This window comes from Mustelus asterias, chromosome 3 (genome assembly GCF_964213995.1).
Source record: "Mustelus asterias chromosome 3, sMusAst1.hap1.1, whole genome shotgun sequence".
NCBI lineage: Eukaryota > Metazoa > Chordata > Chondrichthyes > Carcharhiniformes > Triakidae > Mustelus > Mustelus asterias.
This window is the reverse complement of record NC_135803.1, coordinates 14,089,892-14,114,783: the sequence shown is the minus strand read 5'-3', so window position 1 is coordinate 14,114,783 and position 24,892 is coordinate 14,089,892. Positions and strand designations below refer to the sequence as shown.

General features: G+C 45.4%; 1 protein-coding gene across 1 annotated transcript in view; it reads left to right on the top strand.

The window, feature by feature from the left end:
• Positions 1–24,892, top strand: part of LOC144487108 (mediator of RNA polymerase II transcription subunit 12-like protein) — a 596,823-nt gene that overhangs the window by 441,225 nt on the left and 130,706 nt on the right. Inside the window, 5 exon segments of the mRNA XM_078205170.1 lie at positions 812–955; positions 4,139–4,302; positions 10,253–10,384; positions 20,615–20,842; positions 24,093–24,234. Of these exon segments, the coding sequence (XP_078061296.1) occupies positions 812–955; positions 4,139–4,302; positions 10,253–10,384; positions 20,615–20,842; positions 24,093–24,234 (810 nt within the window).

The window sequence follows — 24,892 nt, the reverse complement described above, 5'->3', positions numbered from 1 at the left end:
TCTTGAGGGCTGGAATTGGAATCCCAGTGTACTGGTCTCTTGAATTCTGATATAAAGGGCACATAAAGAGTTAACCGCCTTCCTCGGCGTACTCTTGTGAAAGTAATGGATGGGTGCCTCTTCAAATCACTCTGATTTTTGAGGTTGAGCTCTCACTTCACATCAGGGCTTTGGAATAAGACACAAGACAGACCATAAGACATAGGAGCAGGATTAGGCCACTCGGCCCATCGAGTCTGCAATCATGACTGATATTTTTCTCATCCCCATTCTTCTGCCTTTTCCCCATAACCCCTGATCCCCTTATTAATCAAGAACCTATCTATCTCTGTCTTAAAGACACTCAATACATGCATCTACATGGATCGACATGCATGTGGATATGTACACATGTGGGAACAGAAAAAAATCTCCCTGTTCACACAGCAGAAGCCTCTCAATGTAGATGAGATTATGAGAGATGAAAAATTTTTACTTGATACTGATATAACCAAGGGGTTTTTTGACACGTGGCTCATAAAATGAAATAAAGCAGCTGGCTCCAGTGAAAGTTTGGCTGTTTGACCTCTTTGAAGAGCCTTCAATTTGGTGCTGCTGCTGTCAATTCAGTTCTCCAGAAACCTTTCATGTTGTGTTCCAATGGCTGGATTACAGTAAGAAAGTTCTTGTGTATCCTTCGGTTGGAGCCAAGGTCTCTGCTGCACAAACAGTCTGGAAGGATTTAGAGCTGTACTCATCCCTACATACTGGAAATGAGATTTTACACTTGGTGGGAGTGGAAAAAAACATTAATTTTTAATCTTCTTTCCAGATTTCCAGTAATGTCCTGGAACAAATCACCAGTTTTGCCTCAGGAACTTCATACCATCTGCCTTTGGCTCACCACATCCAGCTCATCTTCGATATGATGGAGTGCGCCCTTAATATCAATGGTCTTATTGACTTTGCCATCCAGGTAAGCTTGCAGTAACAAGTCTGCGATGTGTTCCGACAACAAACCAAAGGCTTGGGACAAAGTTGTTAAGACGTTTGAACTATACTGTGGTGGTTACGGGCGTGTCACGCAGCTCTCCAGACTGTGAGCAGCTGTGATCAAACACACTCTCAGCCATTGATAACCTTCACATAATTACTGGCTCAGTAGATTCCCATTTTCCTCCCTTTTATCTCAGCACAGAGGGCCTGGATTTGGAAAGGCTGTCCATGAGCAGAGCTGTGAGAGATGTTTTTGGTGTTAATTTGGCATGCACATTTTTGCTGACTTCTGCCAAAGAATAAAGGCACTGATGCTAAAATGGAGGTTCCCCCTCTTCCAGCTGTCACTCACCCTGTTCAATACTTTGCTTGGCCACAGCCCCGATGGAAACAAAATGTATCATCCTTTGGATGTGACATTGAATTGAGGCTCTATCTGGACTCACAGTAGATGTAAAAGATCTTACATGACTGCTGCAAAGAAGGGCAGAGGAATCCTGGCCGATGATTATCCCTCAATCAATCTTACTGAAAGCAGGCTTTCTGGTCATTATCACATTGCTGATGGTGGGTGCTTGCTGTACGCAAATTGGTCGCTATTTTTTTTCCTCATTACAATAGTGGCGACACTTCTAATTTACCTGATTGGCTGTAAAGCTCCTTGGGATGTTCTGAGGTCGTGGACAGTGCTATATAAATGCAAGTTTTTTTCTTTATTGGGCTGGTCTTATCAATCCAACTAACAGGGTTGTAAATGGGTAGCCACCATTTTACTTTTCCATACACCAGAAAGACTTTTCTCAGCGTATTGTCCAAAGAGCAGAATGTCCTCTACTATTGGCTGGTTTTTGGAACTCGCCCAGTAGACACATAGCGATTCAAGGTTTACTCATTTTAAGCTCATGTCCTAAACAGGTCTGTTTAGTTTCCACACATCTTTGAAGGCTCAAGTCATTTTATTTCATAAAGCAAGTTGATGAGGGGACAACGCTGACTAGATGTCAGTCCAAAAGATGTGCAGGTTAGGTTGATTGGCCATGTTAACTTAACCCTGGTGTCAGGGGGATTAGCAGGGTAAATACATGGGGTTATGGGAATAAGGCTGGGTGGGATTGTGGTCGGTGCAGACTTGATGGATCGAAAGGCCTCCTTCTGCACTGTAGGGTTTCTATGATTTCTATGATTCTAGATGTGGGAGGCAATAGGGTTCTCATTTTTGTCAAAATGGTTCCTTTCATTTTTGCTCACCGTACCATTTTGGCACAAGATCACATCCTTCTTCATTATTTTGTTTCTGTTTTTCTCATTCCCCTTTTCTTTCCTGAAGGAAGTGACCTTTGCTCCACAGATCCCAGCAAATCGGCAGCGTCAAGTAGTCTTTGCAAATACGGACACTTTGGATGTTCAGCGTCAACAGCCTGTTGCACAGCGCTGGGCAGAGCAGCCAAATGAAATCCTGATCTTGTCAGACTTTCACACATCCGGACTTTACAGCAAGTTGTCGAGGAGTGACCACCCTGGATGATTCTGTTTTACGTCTTTCCCTGCCCAAACTAGACCGATTGTCAATCAGCCACTCTGTGTTGAACTGTCCATCCAACCTGTCACCCTTTGGCATGTGTGAATTAGTGGCACAAATAACACTGGGTCATCAGCCAACAATGAAAACTCATTAACTCATCAGAAATCGTTCTTTTCTGCTCTCCCACATCCAGTGTATAGAATCATATGCACAGAAAAAGGCCGTTCAGCCCATCATGCCTGTGCCAGCTCAAGAAAGAGCTGCCCAGTTAGTCCCTTTGCAATTGATTTTCTTTTCATGTACATGTACAGGTTAGTTACTGCTGGAACTGCTTTAACCACCCTTTAAGGCAGTGTGCATTCCAGATTATTATGACTCGTTGCATTAAAAAAATTGTCATCTCTTCCCTGATGATTTTACCAATCTTCTTAACTCATTGTCCTCTGATTACTGGCACTTCGGCTGGTGGAACCAGTTTCTCCTTGTTTACATTGTTAAAACCCCTCCTACTGATTTTGAACTGCTTTGCCAAATCGCCCCTTTCCCCTCTTTGATCTGAGGAGAACAATCCCAACCTCCGTCGCCTCTCCAAACAACTCTAGTCCCCCATCCCCTGTGCCTCTAACTCCATCCCCGGGACTTAGATATCTTTTCTGAAGTGTGATGCTCAGAATTGTAATTAAGAAAGCCCATCAATGCCTCTACTTTCTCAGGAGGCTAAGGAAATTTGGCATGTCTGCTACGACTCTCACCAATTTTTACAGATGTACCGTAGAAAGCATCCTTTCCAGATGTATCACAACTCGGTCTGGCTCCTGCTCTGCCCAAGACTGCGAGAAACTATAAAAGGTTGCGAATGTAGCCCAGTCCATCACACAAACCAGCCTCCCATCCATTGACTCTGGCTACAATTCCCACTGCCTCGGCAAAGCAGGCAGCGTAATAAAGGACCCAAGCACCCCGGACATTCTCTCTCCCACCTTCTTCCATCGGGAGAAAGTTACAAAAGTCTGAGATCACGGACCAACCAACTCAAGAACAGCTTCTTTGCTGCTGCCATCAGACTTTTGAATGGACCCACCTTATATTAAACTAATCTTTCTCTACCCCGTAGCTATGACTACAGTACTACATTCTGCACCCTCACGGTGGCACAGTCGTTAGCACTGCTGCCTCACAGCGCCAGGGTCCCGGATTCGATTCCCGGCTTGGGTCATTGTCTGTGTGGAGTTTGCACGTTCTCCCTGTATCTGCGTAGATTTCCTCCGGTTGCTCCGGTTTCCTCCCACAGTCCGAAAGACGTGCTGGTTGGGTGCGTTGCTAAATTCTCCCTCAGTGTCAACGCCAGAGTGTGGTGATTAGTAGATTTTCACAGTAACTTCATTGCAGTATTAATGTAAGCCTATTTGTGACACAAATAAATAAACTTTCCTTCTCCCCTATGTACTCTATGAATGGTATGCTTTACCTGTATAGCGCACAAGAAATGATACTTTTCACTGTATCTCATACATGTGACAATAATAAATTAAATCAAATCAAACTGGACAGAGTACACCAGCTTGAGGGCCAATCGATTATTCACCCATCGTTTGTGTGTGCTAATGATTTGATCTTGTGTGTTTTATTGAACTTCTCAAGTTGCTGAATGAACTGAGTGTGGTGGAAGCGGAGTTGCTGCTGAAATCCTCAAGTTTGGCTGGGAGTTACACAACGGGATTGTGCCTCTGCATCGTGGCCGTGCTTCGCCGCTACCATTCCTGCCTCGTGCTCAACCCCGACCAGACGGCACAAGTGTTTGAAGGGTGAGGAATGACGCTTGAACTTTGATCATTCTAACCTTTAGCTGATTCATGGTAAAGTTTTTATTTTATCCATTTGTGGGTCACGGGCGTCACTGGCTACCCATCCCTAGTTTGCCCTTGGAGGGCAGTTGAGAGTCAACCACATTGCTGTGGCTCTGGAGTCACATGCAAGCCAGACCAGGTAAGGATGGCAGATTTCCTTCCCTAAAGGACATTAGTGAACCAGATGGTCACCAGTAGACTCTTAATTCCAGATATTTTTTATTGGATTCAAATTCCACCATCTGCCGTGGCAGGATTCAAACCCAGGTCCCCAGAACATTGGTTGAGTTTCTGGATTAATAGTCGAGCGATGATACCACTAGGCCATCGCCTCACCCTGTCACTGCGTTCCTGATAATAATGCACTATCGCTGGCTGGCCAGCATATATTGATATGGAGATGCCAGCGTTGGACTGGGGTGAACACAGTAAGAAGTCTCACAACACCAGGTTAAAGTCCAACAGGTTTATTTGGTAGCAAATACCATAAGCTTTCGGAGCACTGCTCCTTCATTTTGATTTTGTGCCTGTTTGCACTGTTTGAGAGCACATTTCCACTCCATCTGACGAAGGAGCAGTGCTCCGAAAGCTTATGGTATTTGCTACCAAATAAACCTGTTGGACTTTAACCTGGTGTTGTGAGACTTCTTACAGCATATATTGCCCATCCCTAGTTGCCCAAGGGCAGTTCTAGAGTCACATGTAGGCCAGACCAGGTATGGATGGCAGATTTCCTTCCCTAAAGGATATTGGTGAACCAAATTGTTTTTTCTGACTCTCGACAATGATTTCACGGTCATTAGTAGATTCTTAAGTACAGATATTTTTTATTGAATTCAAGTTGTGTGATGGGATTTGACCCCAGATCCCCAGCTGAGTTTCTGGATTAATAGTCCTGTGACATACAATCTCCACATCACAATACCACTGGCCATTGCCTCCCCAATATTTGTTTGCACGGTCATGGTTTAGTGCATTATAACTGAGTTTGTGCACAATTGATTAGACCATTACTGAGCATTTACGGTATAATTAACACTTGAACACTAGTGCATCAGACATTGGGGCATTTGCAAAGTCGTCCATTAGGATTGCATCTACCCTGTGCTTTATATAACCTCCGATGCTGGTAAATGTAACTGTGAATTTATACAGTCTCAGTTCTTGCTGTTTGCTGCACTCCGAGCTTACTGTTTTAACCTTCCAATGCAACGTTGCCTCCTAACCCCCTGCCAACTCTGTATCCACATCCTGTTTGAATGGTTTGCTTCTACCCCAGTCACATCAGGATGGTCAGTCAGGTCAACATGGCCACTGACATCCTGTCTGCTTCCTTAACTATTTGTGATCTTTGACACTGTCCACCAATCGATCTTACTCTCATGCTCTCCTCCATGACACTCATCTCCCAATGGTTTTTTGCCCACCTGCACCAAATAAGCCAGCCTGTCACCAATGGCTTGACTGGTGTACCCGAAACTCTCTCCCTGGCCCATTCTGTTCTTAACTGATATGCTCCTGACACTCATTTTCCCGCTATTACTTTGAGCTCCGGATTTTTTGGAGACCAGTGCATCATGAGCTGTAGTAAACTTTAGCTTATTTACAGTTAAAATAATGGCACGGTCTCTTTGGCTCTTGCCAGAAGCTCCGTACCTTAATTCTGAGTCTGGTTCCTCAGTCAAACTGTCTCCACATCATTGTTGGAATCTGCATTCCCTATTCTTCTCACACTATGTTCTCTGGACTGGTCTCCAGAATTCCATAGAACCATAGAACCATGGAAAATTACAGCTCAGAAACAGGCCTTTTGGCCCTTCTTGTCTGTGCCGAACCATTTTATGCCTAGTCCCACTGACCTGCACTTGGACCATATCCTTCCACACCCCTCTCATCCATGAACCCGTCCAAGTTTTTCTTAAATGTTAAAAGTGACCCCGCATTTACCACTTTATCCGGCAGCTCATTCCACACTCCCACCACTCTCTGCGTGAAGAAGCCCCCCCTAATATTCCCTTTAAACTTTTCTCCTTTCACCCTTAACCCATGCCCTCTGGATTTTTCTCCCCTAGCCTCAGCGGAAAAAGCCTGCTTGCATTCACTCTATCTATACCCATCAAAATCTTATACACCTCTATCAAATCTCCCCTCAATCTTCTACGCTCCAGGGAATAAAGTCCCAACCTATTCAATCTCTCTCTGTAACTCAGCTTCTTAAGTCCCGGCAACATCCTTGTGAACCTTCTCTGCACTCTTTCAACCTTATTTACATCCTTCCTGTAACTAGGTGACCAAATTCCATCTTACTACAAGCCGTGACTCGTCCAGAACTGCTTCCATGTCTTGTTTACCAACCTCTGCTCATTTGCCCTCACTGATTATCAGCTGACTCACCGTCTCCCAACATATCAAATTTCAAAAATCTTACTCTTCACCACCTCACTCTCCCCTCCTCTTGTCCCACGTTGCAGCTCACGTACTCCACCCTTCTGACTCTCAGATTTCATGTGTCTTCCTTCATTCTCAGCCACCATTGCTTCAGCCTCCCTGCGCTCCGGAATTTTCTCCCTTAAACCCCTCTGCTCTGAAACATTGATGTCTTCTTCCAAAATCTCCTCAGAATGTAATCTCTTTGACCACCCCCTTCGGCCACAACCTCTAACCCTTCGACCAATTAAGACTTGCAGCGAACTGAAAAGCTTGAGCATGTAGATATTAAGAAAGAGGATGTGTTGAAGCTTTTGAAAAGCATCAAGTTAAATAAGTCGCTGGGACCGGATGAGATGTACCTCAGGCTACATTGGGAGGCGAGGGAGGAGATTGCTGAGCCTCTGATAATGATCTTTGCATCATCAATGGAGACAGGAGAGGTTCCGGAGGATTGGAGGATTACGGATGTTATTCCTTTATTCAAGAAAGGGAGTAGAGATAGCCCTGGAAATTATAGACCAGTGAGTCTAACCTCAGTGGTTGGTAAGTTGAAGGAGAAGATCCTGAGAGGCAGGATTTATGAACATTTGCAGAGGTATAATATGATTAAGAATAGTCAGCATGGCTTTGTCAAAGGCAGACCATGCCTTACGAGCCTGATTGAATTTTTTAAGGATGTGATTAATGAAGGAAGAGCAGTAGATGTAGTATATGTGGACTTCAGCAAGACATTTGATAAGGTGCCCCCTGCAAGGCTTATTGAGAAAGTGAGGGGGCATGGGATCCAAGGGGACATTGCTTTGTGGATCCAGAACTGGCTTGCCCACAGAAGGCAAAGAGTGGTTATAGATGGGTCATATTCTGCATGGAGGTCGGTCACCAGTGGAGTGCTGCAGGGATCTGTTCTGGGACCCTTACTCTTTGTGATTTTTATAAATGACCTAGATGAGGAATTGGAGGGATGGATTGGTAAGTTTGCTGATGACACAAAGGTTGGAGGTGTTGTGGATAGTGTGGAGGGATGTCAGAAGTTGCAGCGAGACATTGATAGGATGCAAGACTGGGTGGAGAAGTGGCAGATGGAGTTCAACCCAGATAAGTGTGAGGTGGTTCATTTTGGCATGTCAAATAGGATGGCGGAATATAATATTAATGGTAGGACTCTTGGCAGAGTGGAAGATCAGAAGGATCTTGGGGTCCAAGATCATAGGGCGCTCAAAGCAGCTGTGCAGGTTGAGGCTGTGGTTAAGAAGGCGTATAGTGTACTGGCCTTCATCAATCGAGGAATTGAGTTTCGGAGTCGTGAGATAATGTTGCAGCTATATAAGACCCTGGTCAGACCACACTTGGGGTACTGTGCTCAGTTCTGGTCGCCTCATTACAGGAAGGATGTGGAAGCCATAGAAAGGGTGCGAGGAGATTTACAAGGATGTTGCCTGTGTTGGGGAGCATGCCTTATGAGGATAGGTTGAGTGAGCTCGGCCTTTTCTCCTTGGAGAGACGAAGGATGAGGGGTGACCTGATAGAGGTGTATAAGGTGTTGAGAGGTATTGATCGAGTGGATAGTCAGAGGCTTTTTCCCAGGGCTGAAATGGTTGCCACAAGAGGACACAGGTTTAAGGTGCTGGGGAGTAGGTACAGAGGAGATGTCAGGGGTAAGTTTTTCACTCGGAGGGTGGGTGCGTGGAATGGGCTGCTGGCAACGGTGGTGGAGGTGGATTCGATAGGGTCTTTTGAGAGACTTTTAGATAAGTACATGGAACTTAGTAAGATAGATGGTTATAGGTAAGCCTAGTATTCGCTAAGGTAGGGACATGTTCGGCACAACTTTGTGGGCTGAAGGGCCTGTATTGTGCTATAGTTTTTCTACGTTTCTAAGACCATAAGATATAGAAGCAGAATTAGGCCATTTGGTCTATCGGGTCTGCTCTGCCATTCAAGCATGGCTGATAAGTTTCTCAACCCCATTCTCCCACCTTTTCCCTGTAAACTTTGATCCTTTTACCAATCAAGAACCTATCTATCTCTGTCTTAAATGCAGTCAATGACCAGGCCTCCACAACCTTCTATGGCAATGAATTCCACAGATTCACCTCCCTCTGGCTGCAATTGCCACCCAGTGTTCTGTCTCTTCCCCATTTTCTCTTGTAGGTGATGACCAGTTGGATGTCTCATTATGTTTAAAGGTGTGATGTGACCTGCTGGTCTATCACACCCCACAATTAATGCTCAGTGTAAAAATGACCTCTTTGAGAGCCCAGCCTTGGGAACTATAAGGGAATGGTAGCTCTGGTTACAAAAGTCAGTGATTGAAACTTACAGTGGGAGGCAGAACGTTGTGCATGAATTGCACCATTTCTGACACCTTTTATAACAATTGTGATGCATCTCAGAGTCACTCACTGTTTCCCCTTGAGCCGATTCACATAGATGACCAGGTTCCATATAAAGAACAAAGAAAATTACAGCACCGGGACAGGCCCTTTGGCCCTCCAAGCCTGCGCCGATCATGATGCCTGTCTAAACTAAAACTGTATGCACTTACGGAGTCCGTATCCTTCCATTCCTGTCCTGTTCATGTTTTCGTCTGGATGCTCCTTAAATGCTGCTATCGTACCTGCTCCCATCACCTCCTCGGGCAGCGAGTTCCAGACATTCGCCACCCTCTGTGTAAAAAACTTGTCTCGCACATCTCCTCTAAACCTTTCCCCATGCACCTTAAATCTATGCCTCCTAGTGCTTGACTTTTCTACCCTTGGAAGGACTATCTGACTATCGATGGAGGTTACCTGGGCAACAGTCAGCATGTTTTAAAAATGAGTGCCCTGGTGGTAGGGGAGTGACTCCACGTACTGCAGTACTGGGTGTTTTAGCTGCCGTCACTCTGGCCTTTGCGTAGACTGGTTGAAGCTGGTTTCAGAGGTTGACCTGGAAACATTGAGCCGGCACCAGGCAGTCCCTGCGATTGGAATGCTGGGAAAAGCCTGCGTGTTATTCTGCCTCGTCATAATGTTCTCCTAAACCAGAGGGCATGTTGACAAGCATTACACTGGCTGGAGGGGGAAAATTTGGATCTATCCCTCCAGTCGTGGTACAGGTTGGGCAGTTGCAATTTTGCACCTCATCCCATAATTACTATCCCCTGACTTCAATGATGAGCAGTACAGAGTGGGCTATAAATTCAGCAGTGCATCCAATCCCATTGGTGTTGTGCACAGCAGGCTGGGCTAACATTGAGTCTGGTAGGGCCAAGAGTGAGGTTGTTATTTGGTCAACATTGGGATGGGGATGGATAAGGGTGTGTCTCCTTTGCTATCAGTAAATGGAGGTCAAGTCACCTACACTTGGAAATACTGACGCTGTCCCTCAAGTCCACAATCATTGGCTCTCTGGTAAAGTCAGGATACCTGAATAGTCTGTTTCTTTCATTCTGCTGTCTGACCCTTCCAACCTCCTCTCTGTATTCTCTCTCTTGCAGGCTATGTGGGGTAGTAAAGCATGTTGTCAATCCTTCAGAATGCTCCTCTCCCGAAAGATGCATTCTGGCCTACCTGTATGACCTTTATGTATCTTGCAGTCACTTAAGAAGCAAGTTTGGTGATCTTTTCAGGTGAGTACCTGTGCTCCAGAACCCGAAACAAGTTCCTCTCTGGGGCAACTGGCTGATCTCTTCCGACGTTAAGACATTTCCTCGGTTAATATTTATTCAGCACGAAGCATCACTTCAACTCACTGAATAAAAGAAGCAAAACAGAGATGCGTGGCAGCCTGGTTATATTTTCCAAATAATTATTGTTTTTGCTTGAGAGAATTTTCTGTTCTGAAATTCTTACCAATGGAATCTTAATAGAAGTGATTTTCATTGAAGGCATATGCATTTCACTCAGTGTGTTGACATATTTAAAGATAGCGGAACTTGAGAAATCATGTGTCATGTCTGAGCTGTATTAACTGTTCAAAGAGTGAATCCTGTGAAGGGTTTGGGGAGGGGGGGATTGAGCCCCAGGAGTGAGACTTTCACCTACCGTTCGTTATATTACTGAGTTTCAATATTGCTGAGAATAGGAACCTGTTGCCAAAGTGTTTCATCTTCTTGAGACAAGTAAGAGAATGTCAAATTTCAAATGCTCACCACAATTTATACCACAGTAGACAAGAATGCTGAGAGGTTGACAAGTTGACTTGAATCGACTGAGGCGTTGCCATTGAAATTGAAAAAAAGTTAAAGTTTCTTTATTAGTCACGAGTAGGCTTACATTCACACTGCAATGAAGTTACTGTGAAAATCTCCTAGATGCCACACTCCGCACCTGTTCAGGTACACTGAGGTTGAATTTAGCATGGCCAATGCACCTAACCAGCACATCTTTCAGACTGTGGGAGGAAACAGGAACACCCGGAGGAAACCCACGCAGACACGGGGAGAACGTGCAGACTCCACACAGACAGTGACCCAAGCCGGGAATCGAACCCGGGTTCCTGGCGTGGCAAGGCAGCAGCCCTAACCACTGTGCCACCCTGCCGCCCAGAATTATTGGTTTCCCAAACTTTCGGGTAATTCAGTAAAGGTGCAAGGCTTAAACATATCCCTTGTTTGCAGAGAATGGGTCTGTATGGATGAATGAATGTCACTTCTAGCAAGTGTAAATGCGCCGTGTTAAAAGCTGGACTGTTTATTGTATGTTGGTTGTTAGTGTAGCTATTGGCACACTCAGCATTGTTCAGCAAGTGTTGCCCAATCGCAGAATTGCATTTAACATAAGATGTTTTGCTTTGGAGTTTGCAAGCACAGGCTGGCTGAGTATGGCCTCTGCTGAATTCAAACAACCAAAGGAACATGCTGTTTGATTCAGTCAGTCAATCATAGGGAGGTACGGCCAATGTTTATGCATCTCTTTTTAGTAATATTCACGTTCTGTGTTAGCAAGTGACTGCTTAATTTCAGAGTTCCTCTATTGATTGTTCATCTTTGAGTCACAGCTAACAAAAGATGGGTACTTCTACACTCCTTGACTGTAGAGAGAGCTTTGAGACACCCTTTGAGATGGTGAAAGACGCAATATTAATACAAGCCTTGCATTCTTTCTCCCACCTGCTATGTGTTGCAAAGATACATTAAAAAAACTCTCCGTCGACAAACAGTTAATCATAATCCTTTGTGATTAATTTTGAAAGGGGCCCTTGTCTGCAGCACACCTTTGTAAAACATCACTAATAATTGATCACAATGAATGTGCTAATTGGAGCCTCACCACACGGCTTGGATTAGAACTTCCAGATTCCATATCTTTCTTTTTCTAATGGACCCAGAAATTCCAGGATTTGTGCCCAAACTGTTTGAAATAACCTGTTGCGACTGCAACACTCTTCTATTGTGGTGGGATGTATTTTCACAATGTGTGTATGAATGATCCTCTGTGGACACTAATTTGACATTTTGGATTGGAAACTTCAGCCAGCACATCTATGAACAGAGTGACTTTGAAAAGGGTTCAAACCAGTGCTCTGCAATTCTCGTTTCCACAAGTCATATTTCTTATTCTGCGGCCTCCTCATATCTCTAGGTCTGCGCTTTGAAAGCAAGCTTCATCTCGTTTGTTTTTAAGTCTTTTGTTTTAAGTCATTGCCATCCAGATATTTGCACTCCAGATGTTGCCTGAAGGGAGCCAGATATCTTCCTGTGCTATTCTGGAGTTGGTTATTACAAGATTAGGAGAATGACCTTGCGTGACCTATCTGTTAATGACTCCTTGCTCTCTTCCTCCCACCCAATCCTTCCCTCTCCCCCTTCCCCATCCCCTGTTCCTCTCCCCCTCCTGCCTCTCCCTAACTCACTTCTTTCTCTCAGTTCACCGTCTTGTGTGGCCCCTCTCCCACATCCCTCTCTTGCTTTCCCCTCTCTCGCGTTCCCCTCTTGTACTTTCATAGAATCTCTACAATACTGAAGGAGACCATTTGGCCCATCAAGTCTGCACCAACCACAATCCCACCCAGGTCCTATCCCTATAACCCGATTTTGCCCTGCTAACTCTCGGATGCTAAGGGTCAAACCCGCACGTCTTTGGACTGTGGGAGGAAACCGGAGCATATGGAGGGAACCTATACAGACACGGAGAGAATGTGCAAACTCCACACAGACAGTCACCAGAGGCCAGAATTGAACCTAGGTCCCTGGCGCCGTGAGGCAGCAGTTCCGCCCCCATTGTCATCTAGATATTTGCACACCAGATATTGTCTGCAGGGAGCTAGATATCTCCCTGTGCTATTCCCCCTCGCTCTTTCCCCCCTCGCTCCTCCCCCCTTGCTCTTCCCCCCTCGCTCTTCCCCCCTCGCTCTTTCCCCCCTTGCTCTTCCCCCTCGCTCTTCCCCCCTCGCTCTTCCCTCCTCGTTCTTCCCCCCTCGCTCTTCCCCCTCGCTCTTTCCCCTCGCTCTTCCCCCCTCGCTCTTCCCCCTCGCTCTTCCCCCCTAGCTCTACCCCCCTAGCTCTACCCCCTTGCTTTTCCCCTCTCGCTCTTCCCCCCTCGCTCTTTCCCCCTCACTCTTCCCCCCTCACTCTTCCCCCCTTGCTCTTCCCCCTTGCTCTTCCCCTCTCACTCTTCCCCTCTCACTCTTCCCCCCTCACTCTTCCCCCTTCGCTCTTCCCCCCTCACTCTTCCCCCTCACTCTTTCCCCCTCGCTCTTTCCCTCTCACTCTTCCCCCTTGCTCTTCCCCCTTGCTCTTCACCCTCACTCTTCCCCCTTGCTCTTCCCCTCTCACTCTTCCCCCCTCACTCTTCCCCCTTCGCTCTTCCCCCCTCACTCTTCCCCCTCACTCTTTCCCCCTCGCTCTTTCCCTCTCACTCTTCCCCCTTGCTCTTCCCCCTCGCTCTTCACCCTCACTCTTCCCCCTTGCTCTTCCCGCGCGCTATTCCCCCTCACCCTTTCCCTCTCGCCCTTTCCCCCTCGCTCTTCCCCCTCGCTCTTCCCCCTCGCTCTTTTCCCTCGCCCTTTCTCCTTCACCCTTTCCCCCTCGCTCTTTCCCCCTCGCTCTTGCCCCTTTGCTCTTCCCCCTCGCTCTTTTTCCCTTGGTCTTACCCCCTCGCTCTTTGCCCCTCACTCTGCCTCTCGCTCTTTGCCCCTCGCTCTTCCCCCTCGCTCTTCCGCCTCTCTCTTTGCCCCTCACGCTTTACCCCCTTGCTCACTTCCCCCTCACCCTTTCCCCCTCTTCTGCCTCACCCTTTCCCCCTCACCCTTTCCCCTTCACCCTTTACCCCCTTGTTCGCTTCCCCCCTCTCTCTCTCTCCCCTCACACCCTTCCCCTCCTTGCTCTTCCCCCTTGCTTTTCCCCCTCACTCTTTCCTCCCTCATTCTTTCCCCCTCACTCTTTCCCCCCCTCTCCCCCCCCTCTTGTTTCCTCCCCTTACGCTTTTCCCCTCCTTCAATCTTTCCCATTTCTCCTCCCTCCTTTTTCTGTTTTGCGGGTTTTCATGTTTTGCAATTATCTTTCTTCTGAGAAATAAAGTGAGATCAACATCTGGAGGAGGCTGATATGAATCTGTGGCATGTGTCTGCACATTACAGTTCACTGAGATATCAATCTTCCACATTGTGAGGACAGCCTGTGTTACGTTTTTGAGTTTTGTTGAGTTAACACTCTGACTGGTTGTGGGCGGGTTTACAGATCAAAGTATTTTTGCCACTGTGAAGTAATAAAATATTCTCATCTCTTACTGTGAATCTTCTGAAACACCAGAAGGAAGGGGTTCCTAGCCCATAGGTCATGACCCCAGTGGGGTCGCGGGATGAGACTTTGGAGTCATAGAAACATAGAAACTAGAAGCAGAGTAGGCTATTCGGCCCTTCGAGCCTGCTCCACCATTCATCTTAATCATGGCTGATCATCGAATTCAATATCCTGATTCCCCCCCCCCCCCCCCCCCCCCCCCTTTAGCCCCAAGAACGATATCTAATTTCTTCTTGGAATCAGACAATGTTTTGACCTCAACTACATTCTGTGGTAGTGAATTCCACACAATCACCACTCTCTGGGTGAAGAAATTTCTCCTCACCTCAGTTCTAAGAGGTTTACCCCTTATCCTCAAACTATGACCCCCAGTTCTAGACTGCTCCACTATTGTGAGCACTATTTGTGAATCTACCCTGTCTAACCCTGTTGGAATTCTATAAGTTTCTGTGAGATTCCCTCTCACTCTTCTAAACTCCAGTGAATATAATCCTAACCAATTTAGTCTCTCCTCATTTGATTTGCCATCCCAGGAATCAGCCTGGTAAACCTTCATTGTACTCCCTCTGTAGCAAAGATATCCTTCCTCAGATAAGGACGCCAAAACTGCACACAATACTCCAGGTGTGGCCTCACCAATGCCCTATACCAGCGGTCTCCAAACTTTTCAGTACGAGGGCCACATCGTATATTTCACACACTTTCGCAGGCCAAAGAAAAAAATTAGTTTTATAAATGAATGAATAAAATTTAAATGAATGAATAAGTTTTATTTGGATTTTTTTTTGTAATCAGCATGATATGCGTTGCCTCTTATCTGCTGCACAGTCTGTTTTAACCCTTATACGGTGGACAAATAACTACGAGTAGACGTCTTATTAGTACGACCAATATTTATTTAAACCCACACAATTAATAATCATCCACCCAACCAACGATAAGTTATCTTACAGGAAAATACTAGAATTCAAGTCCAATATAAGACATTATCTTAACTTTGCATGATTGGCAAGTACCCTAGCAGATATTGGCCTTTATCTGTGCGCTGGTCTCGGTCGTCCTCTGCGTAGTCTGGTTCTTTGGTCTGGTCTGGCACTCTGGCTCTGGTCTTCCTTCCTTCCTTCTCGGGTGTGGTGGCTCTCCTCGTGCTGGTCGTCGCTGGCGATGGTCACCGTTGTTGTAGCCCATTCATGGGGTCAGAGAGAGAGACCGATTCCTGGTTGCGCAGCACCCTTTATACCTCGTTGGGATTCACGCCCCTTTTGGCCATTGTCAATCAATCGATCAGGACTTGATCACCCTGATCGATAAGAGTCCAATCAGGTCCTGCCACACCAATCTCTGGGTGTGTCCCCAACGGTCATGTCTGTAGGTGTTGGAGGCACATAGGTCACATACCTCCCTCCTAAATAAGGGGTCATGGTGCCCTTACGTTTGGTACACAACCCAGGGTGACCATAAAGTCTCTTTCACCCTGGAGATGACCCATATCCTGTTTATGTCCTCGTCAGGGTTGCAGCCTTTTTGTCTCTGTCATTAAACTGCAGCCTGTCATTTTAGTTTTTGCCCAATTGTCCCAGAGTGCTTTACAAATCGCCATTTTAGATGGCACGTTTGGCCACATATGATTAAGAACAAAAGAGAAATGTGACAATTACAAAGAAACAATGCCGTGCTTACACTGAGAAATGATATATAATGAGTAAAAATGTCAAACATTAGCAAATGCTCTGACAAAATAATCAATTACTTAACTGCAGATGAGAAAAGCAGGCTATTCATTTTTAAATTAATTTTATTTACTGAAATTTTACAACTGTTTACCTGAAATGAGAATTTGCCCAATTTTGTGGCACACATTAAGAAAAATAAACACGCCCCAAGAAAGAACTTGTAAAACAAAGCAAAGAAATTCAAAATAAACTTGAACCATTAATAAACGTCGAACAAAAATAAATTCAGTCTGCACCTTTCTACACAATTCTGGCAATTGGAGTTTTCAATCGTAACCAACAAATCATGAAGTTTTGTACAAGATTAATGGGAATAGAAACATAGAAAAACTACAGCACAAACAGGCCCTTCGGCCCCACAAGTTGTGCCGAACACATCCCTACCTTCTAGACCTACCTATAACCCTCCATCCTATTAAGCTCCATGTACTCGTCCAGGAGTCTCTTAAAAGACCCTATTGAGTTCGCCTCCACCACCACTGACGGCAGCCGATTCCACTCGCCCACCACCCTCTGTGTGAAAAACTTACCCCTAACATCTCCCCTGTACCTACCCCCCAGCACCTTAAACCTGTGTCCTCTCGTAGCAGACATTTCCACCCTGGGAAAAAGCCTCTGAGAGTCCACCCGATCTATGCCTCTCAACATCTTATACACCTCTATTAGGTCTCCTCTCATCCTTCTCTCTCCAAGGAGAAAAGACCGAGCTCCCTCAGCCTCTCCTCATAAGGCATGCCACTCAATCCAGGCAACATCCTTGTAAATCTCCTCTGCACCCTTTCAATCTTTTCCACATCCTTCCTATAGTGAGGCGACCAGAACTGAGCACAGTACTCCAAGTGGAATGATGGAACTGCTTTTTTAATTTCAAAATATTGCTGAACTGAAGTTTCAAGCTTGAGGAGCCAATTATTAGAATGGACTTCAAATGCTCATCAGATAAATTTGCTCGATATTTGGACTTGACATACTTCATTTTTGAAAATGTTTGTTCACACAGGTACGTTGTACCAAAAACTGATACAAATCCACAAGCAACTCGCTTCAAATTTGGAAACTGCTCAGGCTGCAAAGATTTATAAAATTGGATCAGATTTCCTTCTTTATACTTGGCTTTCAGCATGTCGTCTGATTGGAGATCAATAATTTCCATTTGAAACTGACTTGGGAGTGTTTCAACATTGCAGTCAAATGGATTTTGAAACAGCTTTATTTCATCTGTGTTTCCATCAAGATCAGAAGATCGTTCTTGAAATTGTTTTTGCATAGTCCTTAATGATTTCTGTTGCAAATGAAGAAGGAAATTCTGCTTCACTTCATGAAATTTTTCACAACATGGAAAATGAACCAACTTATGAACTTTCAGCTGTCCTTGAAATAGCATCAGTTTTGCCTTGAATGCGCAAATAGATCACATATCAAATTTGTTTCACCTTGCAACTTCAGATTCAATTGATTCATATGGCCTGTCACGTCTGCAGAAAATGCCAATTTCCAAAGTCTGCCAGCGTTTAATAAAAGTGGTTTGGGTCGATTCTTCTCTGTGAGAAATGAATCAATTTCCTCTCTGAGCTGATGTTCAGGAATGTTCCTCCAATTCCTCCCTGCCCCGCTTACTGGTCTTCCAATCGGGATTCCTGTTGGTCGATGTGACCCTGTAATGCATGCCATGAGACATCACATCGGCATGGTTTACAACAGGTTCACCTGTCGTGGTGGTGGTGGGAGGAGCGGGTGAAGGTGAGTATAGCTTCTGGGGAAGAGGAACATGGCCAGGCAGTGGCCTGGCAATGCCCCTGGCATTGCCCCTTGGCATAGGTTGGCACTGCCAGATTGGCACCATGCCCATGCCAACCTGACAGTGCCAGGGGCAGACCCTAGTGGGAGTCTCATAGGGTGATTTATTTGTATGTGCTGGTGGCAGGAGTGGACGTGGGAGCTGGGGATGCGGGTGTTGGCCATTTACCAGCAGAGGTAGTGCCTCAGCCACAAGCCGAGGCTGCCATACAAAGACAGGTGGTTGGTTGCAGACTGGGTCTCTCCTACTGGGGCACCCTGCTCTCAACAGAGGCCCCACCAAAACAGTTGTGTGTCCCCTCCCCCCCCCCCCCCCCCCCCCCGCCCCAACCAACTCGCTTGAACCGCTTGGTGATTGTCGACTCTTCAGCCCCCCTTGTTGCAGGTCTGCCTGACTGGCCTGGGTGTAGCGGCCCTGACTCATCTTTGAACGTGGCATCCATGCTGCTTTTTGTTGGGAATTGCTGCAGTCCTAGTGGTGACCGCAGTCCCAGGTGGCACTGCTGGGACTGGAAAGCTGCCGGACATTGGTGGGGGGTGGGGGTTTGGCTCAGGGAATTCTCCTGCATGGCGGAGGTCACAACATGAGCCACTTAACTGCCTATTGACCATAAAATCAACTTGTGTGCCTCAGAGGCAGGTTCACTGCCAACCTATCAGCCACAGAGTGAGACCACAGCCTCCTCAAAACATTTCAGCCCATGTTGGTCCAGTGGCAGACTTTATAAGCACATTTTGTTTTAAGTATGCGATGTGGGAAGAGAGGGATACAATTAGAATGATGCTGAATCATCTGTATGGTTGTAAGCAGTGACTCAATGAGCATTAGTTTGTGCCTACTCTGTTCAAATCTTCACTTTTTAAATTAAATGAACAAAAATAAGTTGACCTGAAAAATAAATTTTTAGTTCAGCTGTTCAACACTCTCCAATAAGTGTTGCGAATTTTGAAATGCTCCTTAATTCAATATTGTAATTACAGCGGGTACAAAACTAACCTTGACAAATCAAGTCAAAAGAATTGCTAATTTGACAAAAAAAGAGTTGTTTTGTGTCACATTCCATATGGTAATTAACTGCGATGGAATTACTGAAATGCTGGGCTCTTTCACATAATAATAAACTGTAACAGTAGACATCATGTATGTGACAGGAGATAATGTGCCAAAGTTAATATTTTCTTCTCAGCAAATACTGCAGTTTAAATCCCCACAGGGAGGAAGCGAGACTCAGCTTCCTTTTTCTTTATCCCATTCTTTAAATAAACACTCATTCTTTTCCAGATGTTTAATCCCATTAACATTCTGCAAGTGTTTTTTTTTGGCCGTAAATGTGAGCATGAAGAGAGGCAATTTATTGGTGGACATTCCTTAAAGCGAAGGGAGTTTCGGGGGGGGGACAAGTGGAGTATAAAAGGAGCTGCAAATCACACGCCGTCTTCATTTGAAACCGGGTTGCTGTCCCTTCATCCTGGTCTTCCGCGCATCCCTAATTGCCCTTGAACTGAGAAGCTTGTTAGGCCATTTCAGAGTCAACCATATTGCTGAAGGCAGCACGGTGGCACAGTGGTTAGCACTGCTGTCTCACAGTGCCAGTAACCCGGGTTCGATTCCGGCCTTGGGTGACTGTGACATTTGTATGCTCTCCCTGTTTCTGTGTGGCTTTCCTCCAGGTGCTCTGGTTTCCTCCAAACAGTCCAAAGATGTGCAAGGTAGGTGGATTGGCCATGGTAAATACCCCCTTAGAGTCCAAAGCTGTGTACGTTAGGTGGATTAGCCATGTTAAACATGCAGAGATAGGGTGAAGTTTAGGCCTGGGTAAGATGCTCTTTTGGAGAGTCAGCGCAGACTCGATGGACCAAATGGCCTCCTTCTGCACTGTAGGAAATAGATGGGATTCTATGTAGTCACATGTAAACCAGACCAGGTAAGGAAAGCAGATTTTCTTCCCTGTAGCACATTAGTGAACCAGATGGGCTTTCTGACAATCGATAATGGTTTCATGGTCATCAGTAGACTTTAATTCCAGGTTTTTATTGAACTCAAATTTCACCATCTGGCATGGTGGGATTCGAACCTGACTCTCCAGAACATTACACTGGGTCCAGACAATGTGTCACTGTGTCCCTCTGGGTGAGATAACTTTCTTAGCGTGGACCCTGCTTTGGTCTTTGACGCTGAAGACTGAGAGATTTGAATAAGCAATCACATGGATAATCTAAAGAGTTGTTTTTTTGTTCCATTCAAAGCAATAAGCTCCAATGAAGTCTCACACATGTCCAATTGGAGAAGAGTAATTTAGTTAAGTTTTACTTACACAAATGCTTCAAAATAAGTTTATTCGCTGGTGCTCCCTTTCCTCCTCCATGACAAGTAATTCTATTCATAGAATTAAGTTGACCAAACAGCGGTAGAAAATTGCCTCAACATGTTCTTTATTTTCCTTTTCCTATTGTGTGATAGCAGTGCCAAACGCTTGTCACAATTTTCAGGCAGTACCTGGGAATAGCTTGTATCACTACTGATTGGAATATTGACCTGTCTATACCTGTAACGTTTATGTAATGAGATGTGTTTTCTTATCCTCAGTAGCGCCTGTTCAAAGGTTAAGCAGACCATTTATAGCAACGTGCAGCCCTCCAACTCCAACTTACTGTGGGATCCAGACTTCATGTTGGACTTCATCGAGAATCCATCGGCTCATAACGTCAACTACTCCATGCTGGGGAAGATCCTAAGCGACAATGCAGCCAATCGTTACAGCTTTGTGTGCAATGCACTCATGAATGTATGCATGGGACATCAGGACACTGACAGGTAGAGATCACCAAGGTGACGGGTGAATCTAATGAAAGGGGAGCGGAATGGCACAGTTAGGGAGTGCATCCATCCTTTTTGTTCTAATGAAATGAAAAATGCATTTTCTATGCTGGCTGTGAGGATCCTACATAAAGATTCCTGTTGACAACCTAACAGAACAGATGGATAGGCACATTAAGGCACATAAGATAGAAAGGCACATTGAGGTACATAAGATTGGCATACTGAGTTACGTAAGATAGTTGGAATTGGATCAGGAACTGTGCATCTCCTTTAATAAATCAGGCTATCAGTCCCACCTTCTCAAACGTGCCCCTCACCTTACGTGTGGTGATCTTCAGGTAAAAATCACCACCAGTCAGCTCTCCCCCTCAAAGGGGAAAAAATGGGACAGCAGTCTGTGGTCATTTGGGACCTTTACCTTTTGCACACAGTAGATTTGAAAGCTCTCAAACCAATTGCCCTTGTGACAGTGTTTAACAGGCTTTGGTCAGAGCAGTGGATTTAGTTTTGGATTGCTGTGTCAGGGACAAGATGGGCCAGTTTTGTCACTGCCTTCTGAAACTTCTGGGATCGCTTGGTTCATGTTAGTGGAAGTTTCACAAGACAAGATTTTTTTTTCTCATTCCATGGAGATGGCTTAATGTTGGAATTGTTTATCTGTCGAAAATTTGATGCACAAATGTTCCACATCACACAGCAGTTAATCCGGGACTGGGAAAAGGTTTTAGGCAGCAAAGCTTGCTGAAAACAATTGTCTTGTCTTCTTAACACTTCAGATTAAGTCAGCAGCGTGTTTAATGGTGCTTACTCCGCTTAATAATCCCAGAGTCACACCGGTGAGAAGGAGGCCATTCAGCCCATGATGCTTGGGCTAGCACTAATAGTCCTGGATTTATTTTTCCTTTTCAAGTACATCTCTAATTTTCTTTTGAATGTTATTCATAAATCTGCTTCCACTACCCTCTCAGTGGTGTAGAAATATTTCTTCTCACTGCTTCTTTTGCCAATGACTTTAAGTTTAAGTGTTTTCTGATTCCATAGAACCATAGAACCATAGAAAATTACAGCTCAGAAACAGGCCTTTTGGCCCTTCTTGTCTGTGCCGAACCATTTTTCGCCTAGTCCCACTGACCTGCACTTGGACCATATCCCTCCACACCCCTCTCATCCATGAACCCGTCCAAGTTTTTCTTAAATGTTAAAAGTGACCCCGCATTTACCACTTTAACCGGCAGCTCATTCCACACTCCCACCACTCTCTGCGTGAAGAAGCCCCCCCTAATATTCCCTTTAAACTTTTCTCCTTTCACCCTTAACCCATGCCCTCTGGATTTTTCTCCCCTAGCCTCAGCGGAAAAAGCCTGCTTGTATTCACTCTATCTATACCCATCAAAATCTTATACACCTCTATCAAATCTCCCCTCAATCTTCTACGCTCCAGGGAATAAAGTCCCAACCGATTCAATCTCTCTCCGTAACTCAGCTTCTCAACATCCTTGTGAACCTTCTCTGCACTCTTTCAACCTTATTTACATCCTTCCTGTAACTAGGTGACCAAAACTGTACACAATACTCCAAATTCGGCCTCACCAATGCCTTATATAACCTTACCATAACGCTCCAACTTTTATACTCGATACTCCGATTTATAAAGGCCAATGTACCAAAGGCACTCTTTACGACCCTATCCACCTGTTGCAAGTAGAAACTTTTCTTCTAATTTCCTTATCAAATAATTTCTAATTTTGAATATCTCTGCCAAATTCCACCATAACCTTCACTGCTCCTGGAAGGACAATCTCAGTTTCTCTAGTTTCTCCACATGGCTGAAGTATAATACCCTTCAAGCCACGTAGATCCAGTAGAATGTGTCCAGCTACCAGGCCCGAGGACTATTTTCCAGTGCGAAGGTAGAATATAAGCGGGTTGGGGTGAGGCGCTCTGTACCCAAAGAACCCTCATTCCCATTGTCACCAGCCGGTGAGTCCAGAATTAGGAGAGAATGCTTTAAAACCAGGGGTCACCCTTTTAGGACAGAAATAAGGAGATGATTTTGTCTCTCTCAGGGGATTGTGTGACTTCAGAACTTGCTGCCTCATAGGCGGTGGAGGCAGGGTCAATGAATATTCTTAAGGTGGAAGTAGATAGATTCTTGTTGGGCAAGGGAATCAAATGCTATCGGGGTAGATGGGTAATGTGGAACTCAACACAAGCAGATCAGCCATGATCTTATTGAACGGTGGCGGATCAGGCTCGAGGGGCCAAATGCCCACTTCTGCTCCTATTTCATAGATTCATATATTCATTCAGCCTGTCATATCCACACTGGCCAACAAAGATCTGACTACACAAATCCCATTTTCCAGCGCTTGGCTCATAGCCCTGGAGGGTATGGCAGCGCAAGTGAATATCTAAATGCTTCTTCAGCATTACGAGAGTTTCTGACTGAACCACCCTTTCAGGCCGAGAGTTCCAGACTCTGACCAAACTATCTCCCCTCTTAGTCTTCTACCTCTTACCTTTAATCTCTGCCCCCCTGGTTATTGACCATTCCACTAAGGGAAAAAGTGCCTTCCTATCTACCCCATCGATGCCCCTCATAATTCTACACACCTCTATCAGGTCCCCTCTCAACCTTCGCTGCTCCATGGAAAACAGTCCCAGCCCATCCAACATTTCCTCATATCTCAGGCTCTCCAGCCCAGGCAGCATCCTGGTAAATCTCGTCCGCACCCTCTCCAGAGCAACTCCATCCTTCTGAGAATGTGGTGACCAGAACTGCACACAGTACTCCAATTGTGGTCTAACCAGCATTTTATTCAGTTCCAGCATGACCTCCCTGTTCCTTTATTTTGTGCCTCAGCTAATAAAGGCAAGTGTCCCAAATGCCTTCCTTAACCACCTTATCTCCCTGCCTGGCTGGCTTCAGGGATCTGTGGATGTGTACTCCAAGGTCCGCCTCATCTTTCCAGGGTGCTACCATTCATTGTGTAATCCTTTGCCGTTGTTAGCCCTCTCCTCCATTTTGTGTGTTCGTGTGAGTTACAGAGCAGCAGCATTGTGACACAGCCATAAATATTCCTGAGGTAGAGATATTGATCACTTTTGTAACATTTAAAATGTAAAAGGAGTTACTTGAATAGCTTAAAGGGGAAAATTATTTTCTGATTGTCTCAATTAAGATATCTGCACTGAGTAATTCTAACATCTTTTCTCTGTCTCTTTGCTGTTTTCTGTTTTGCAGAATCAATGATATAGCTAATCTCTGTGCTGAGCTGACAGCATGCTGCACTGTGCTAAGTTCTGAGTGGCTTGGTGTTCTTAAAGCTCTTTGCTGCTCCTCAAACCATGTCTGGGGATTCAATGATCTGCTCTGCAGTGTAGATGTAAGTTCACGTTGTGTTAATCTCCCTGTTTTCTGGTGACCTCCCAGCAGAACGGGGTCCAGTTAATTGAGGCAGCTCAGTTCACACAGGGTACGTAAGATCAGTGAACCTGTGCATCTCCTCTGCTCCTTCGCAGGCCATTAACTTCAGTGATTCCTTCAAAGACAAGAGTGACATTTAATTATCTGGAATTAATTTACCCTTCAGCAGGAGTGCTGCTTGATTTATAAACTCTCAACAATTCACAAAAGCTATATTTACTTCCATTCAATGACGTTGTTGTCAAGGAGAGGCAATATAGTTTACATTCACTGACCTTTTTCACTGAACGTTAATGGACTTTAGCATATGACCCTGTGGAACTTGCTCCCGCAGGAAGTTTGCTGAGGTTGAGTCATCCCAATTATTCAGTTCTGCATTTTCAAGTTCTGGGCGGCACGGTGGCCCAGTGGTTAGCACTGCTGCCTCACAGCGCCAGGTTCGATTCCCGGCTTGAGTCACTGTCCGTGTGGAGTCTGCATGTTGTTCCCATGTCTGAGGGTTTCCTCCCACAGTCCGAAAGACATGCTTGTTATAGAATCTAGAGTGCAGGAGGAGGCCATTTGGCCTATCGAGCCTGCACCGACAACAATCCTACCCAGGTCCTGTCCTATCCCTG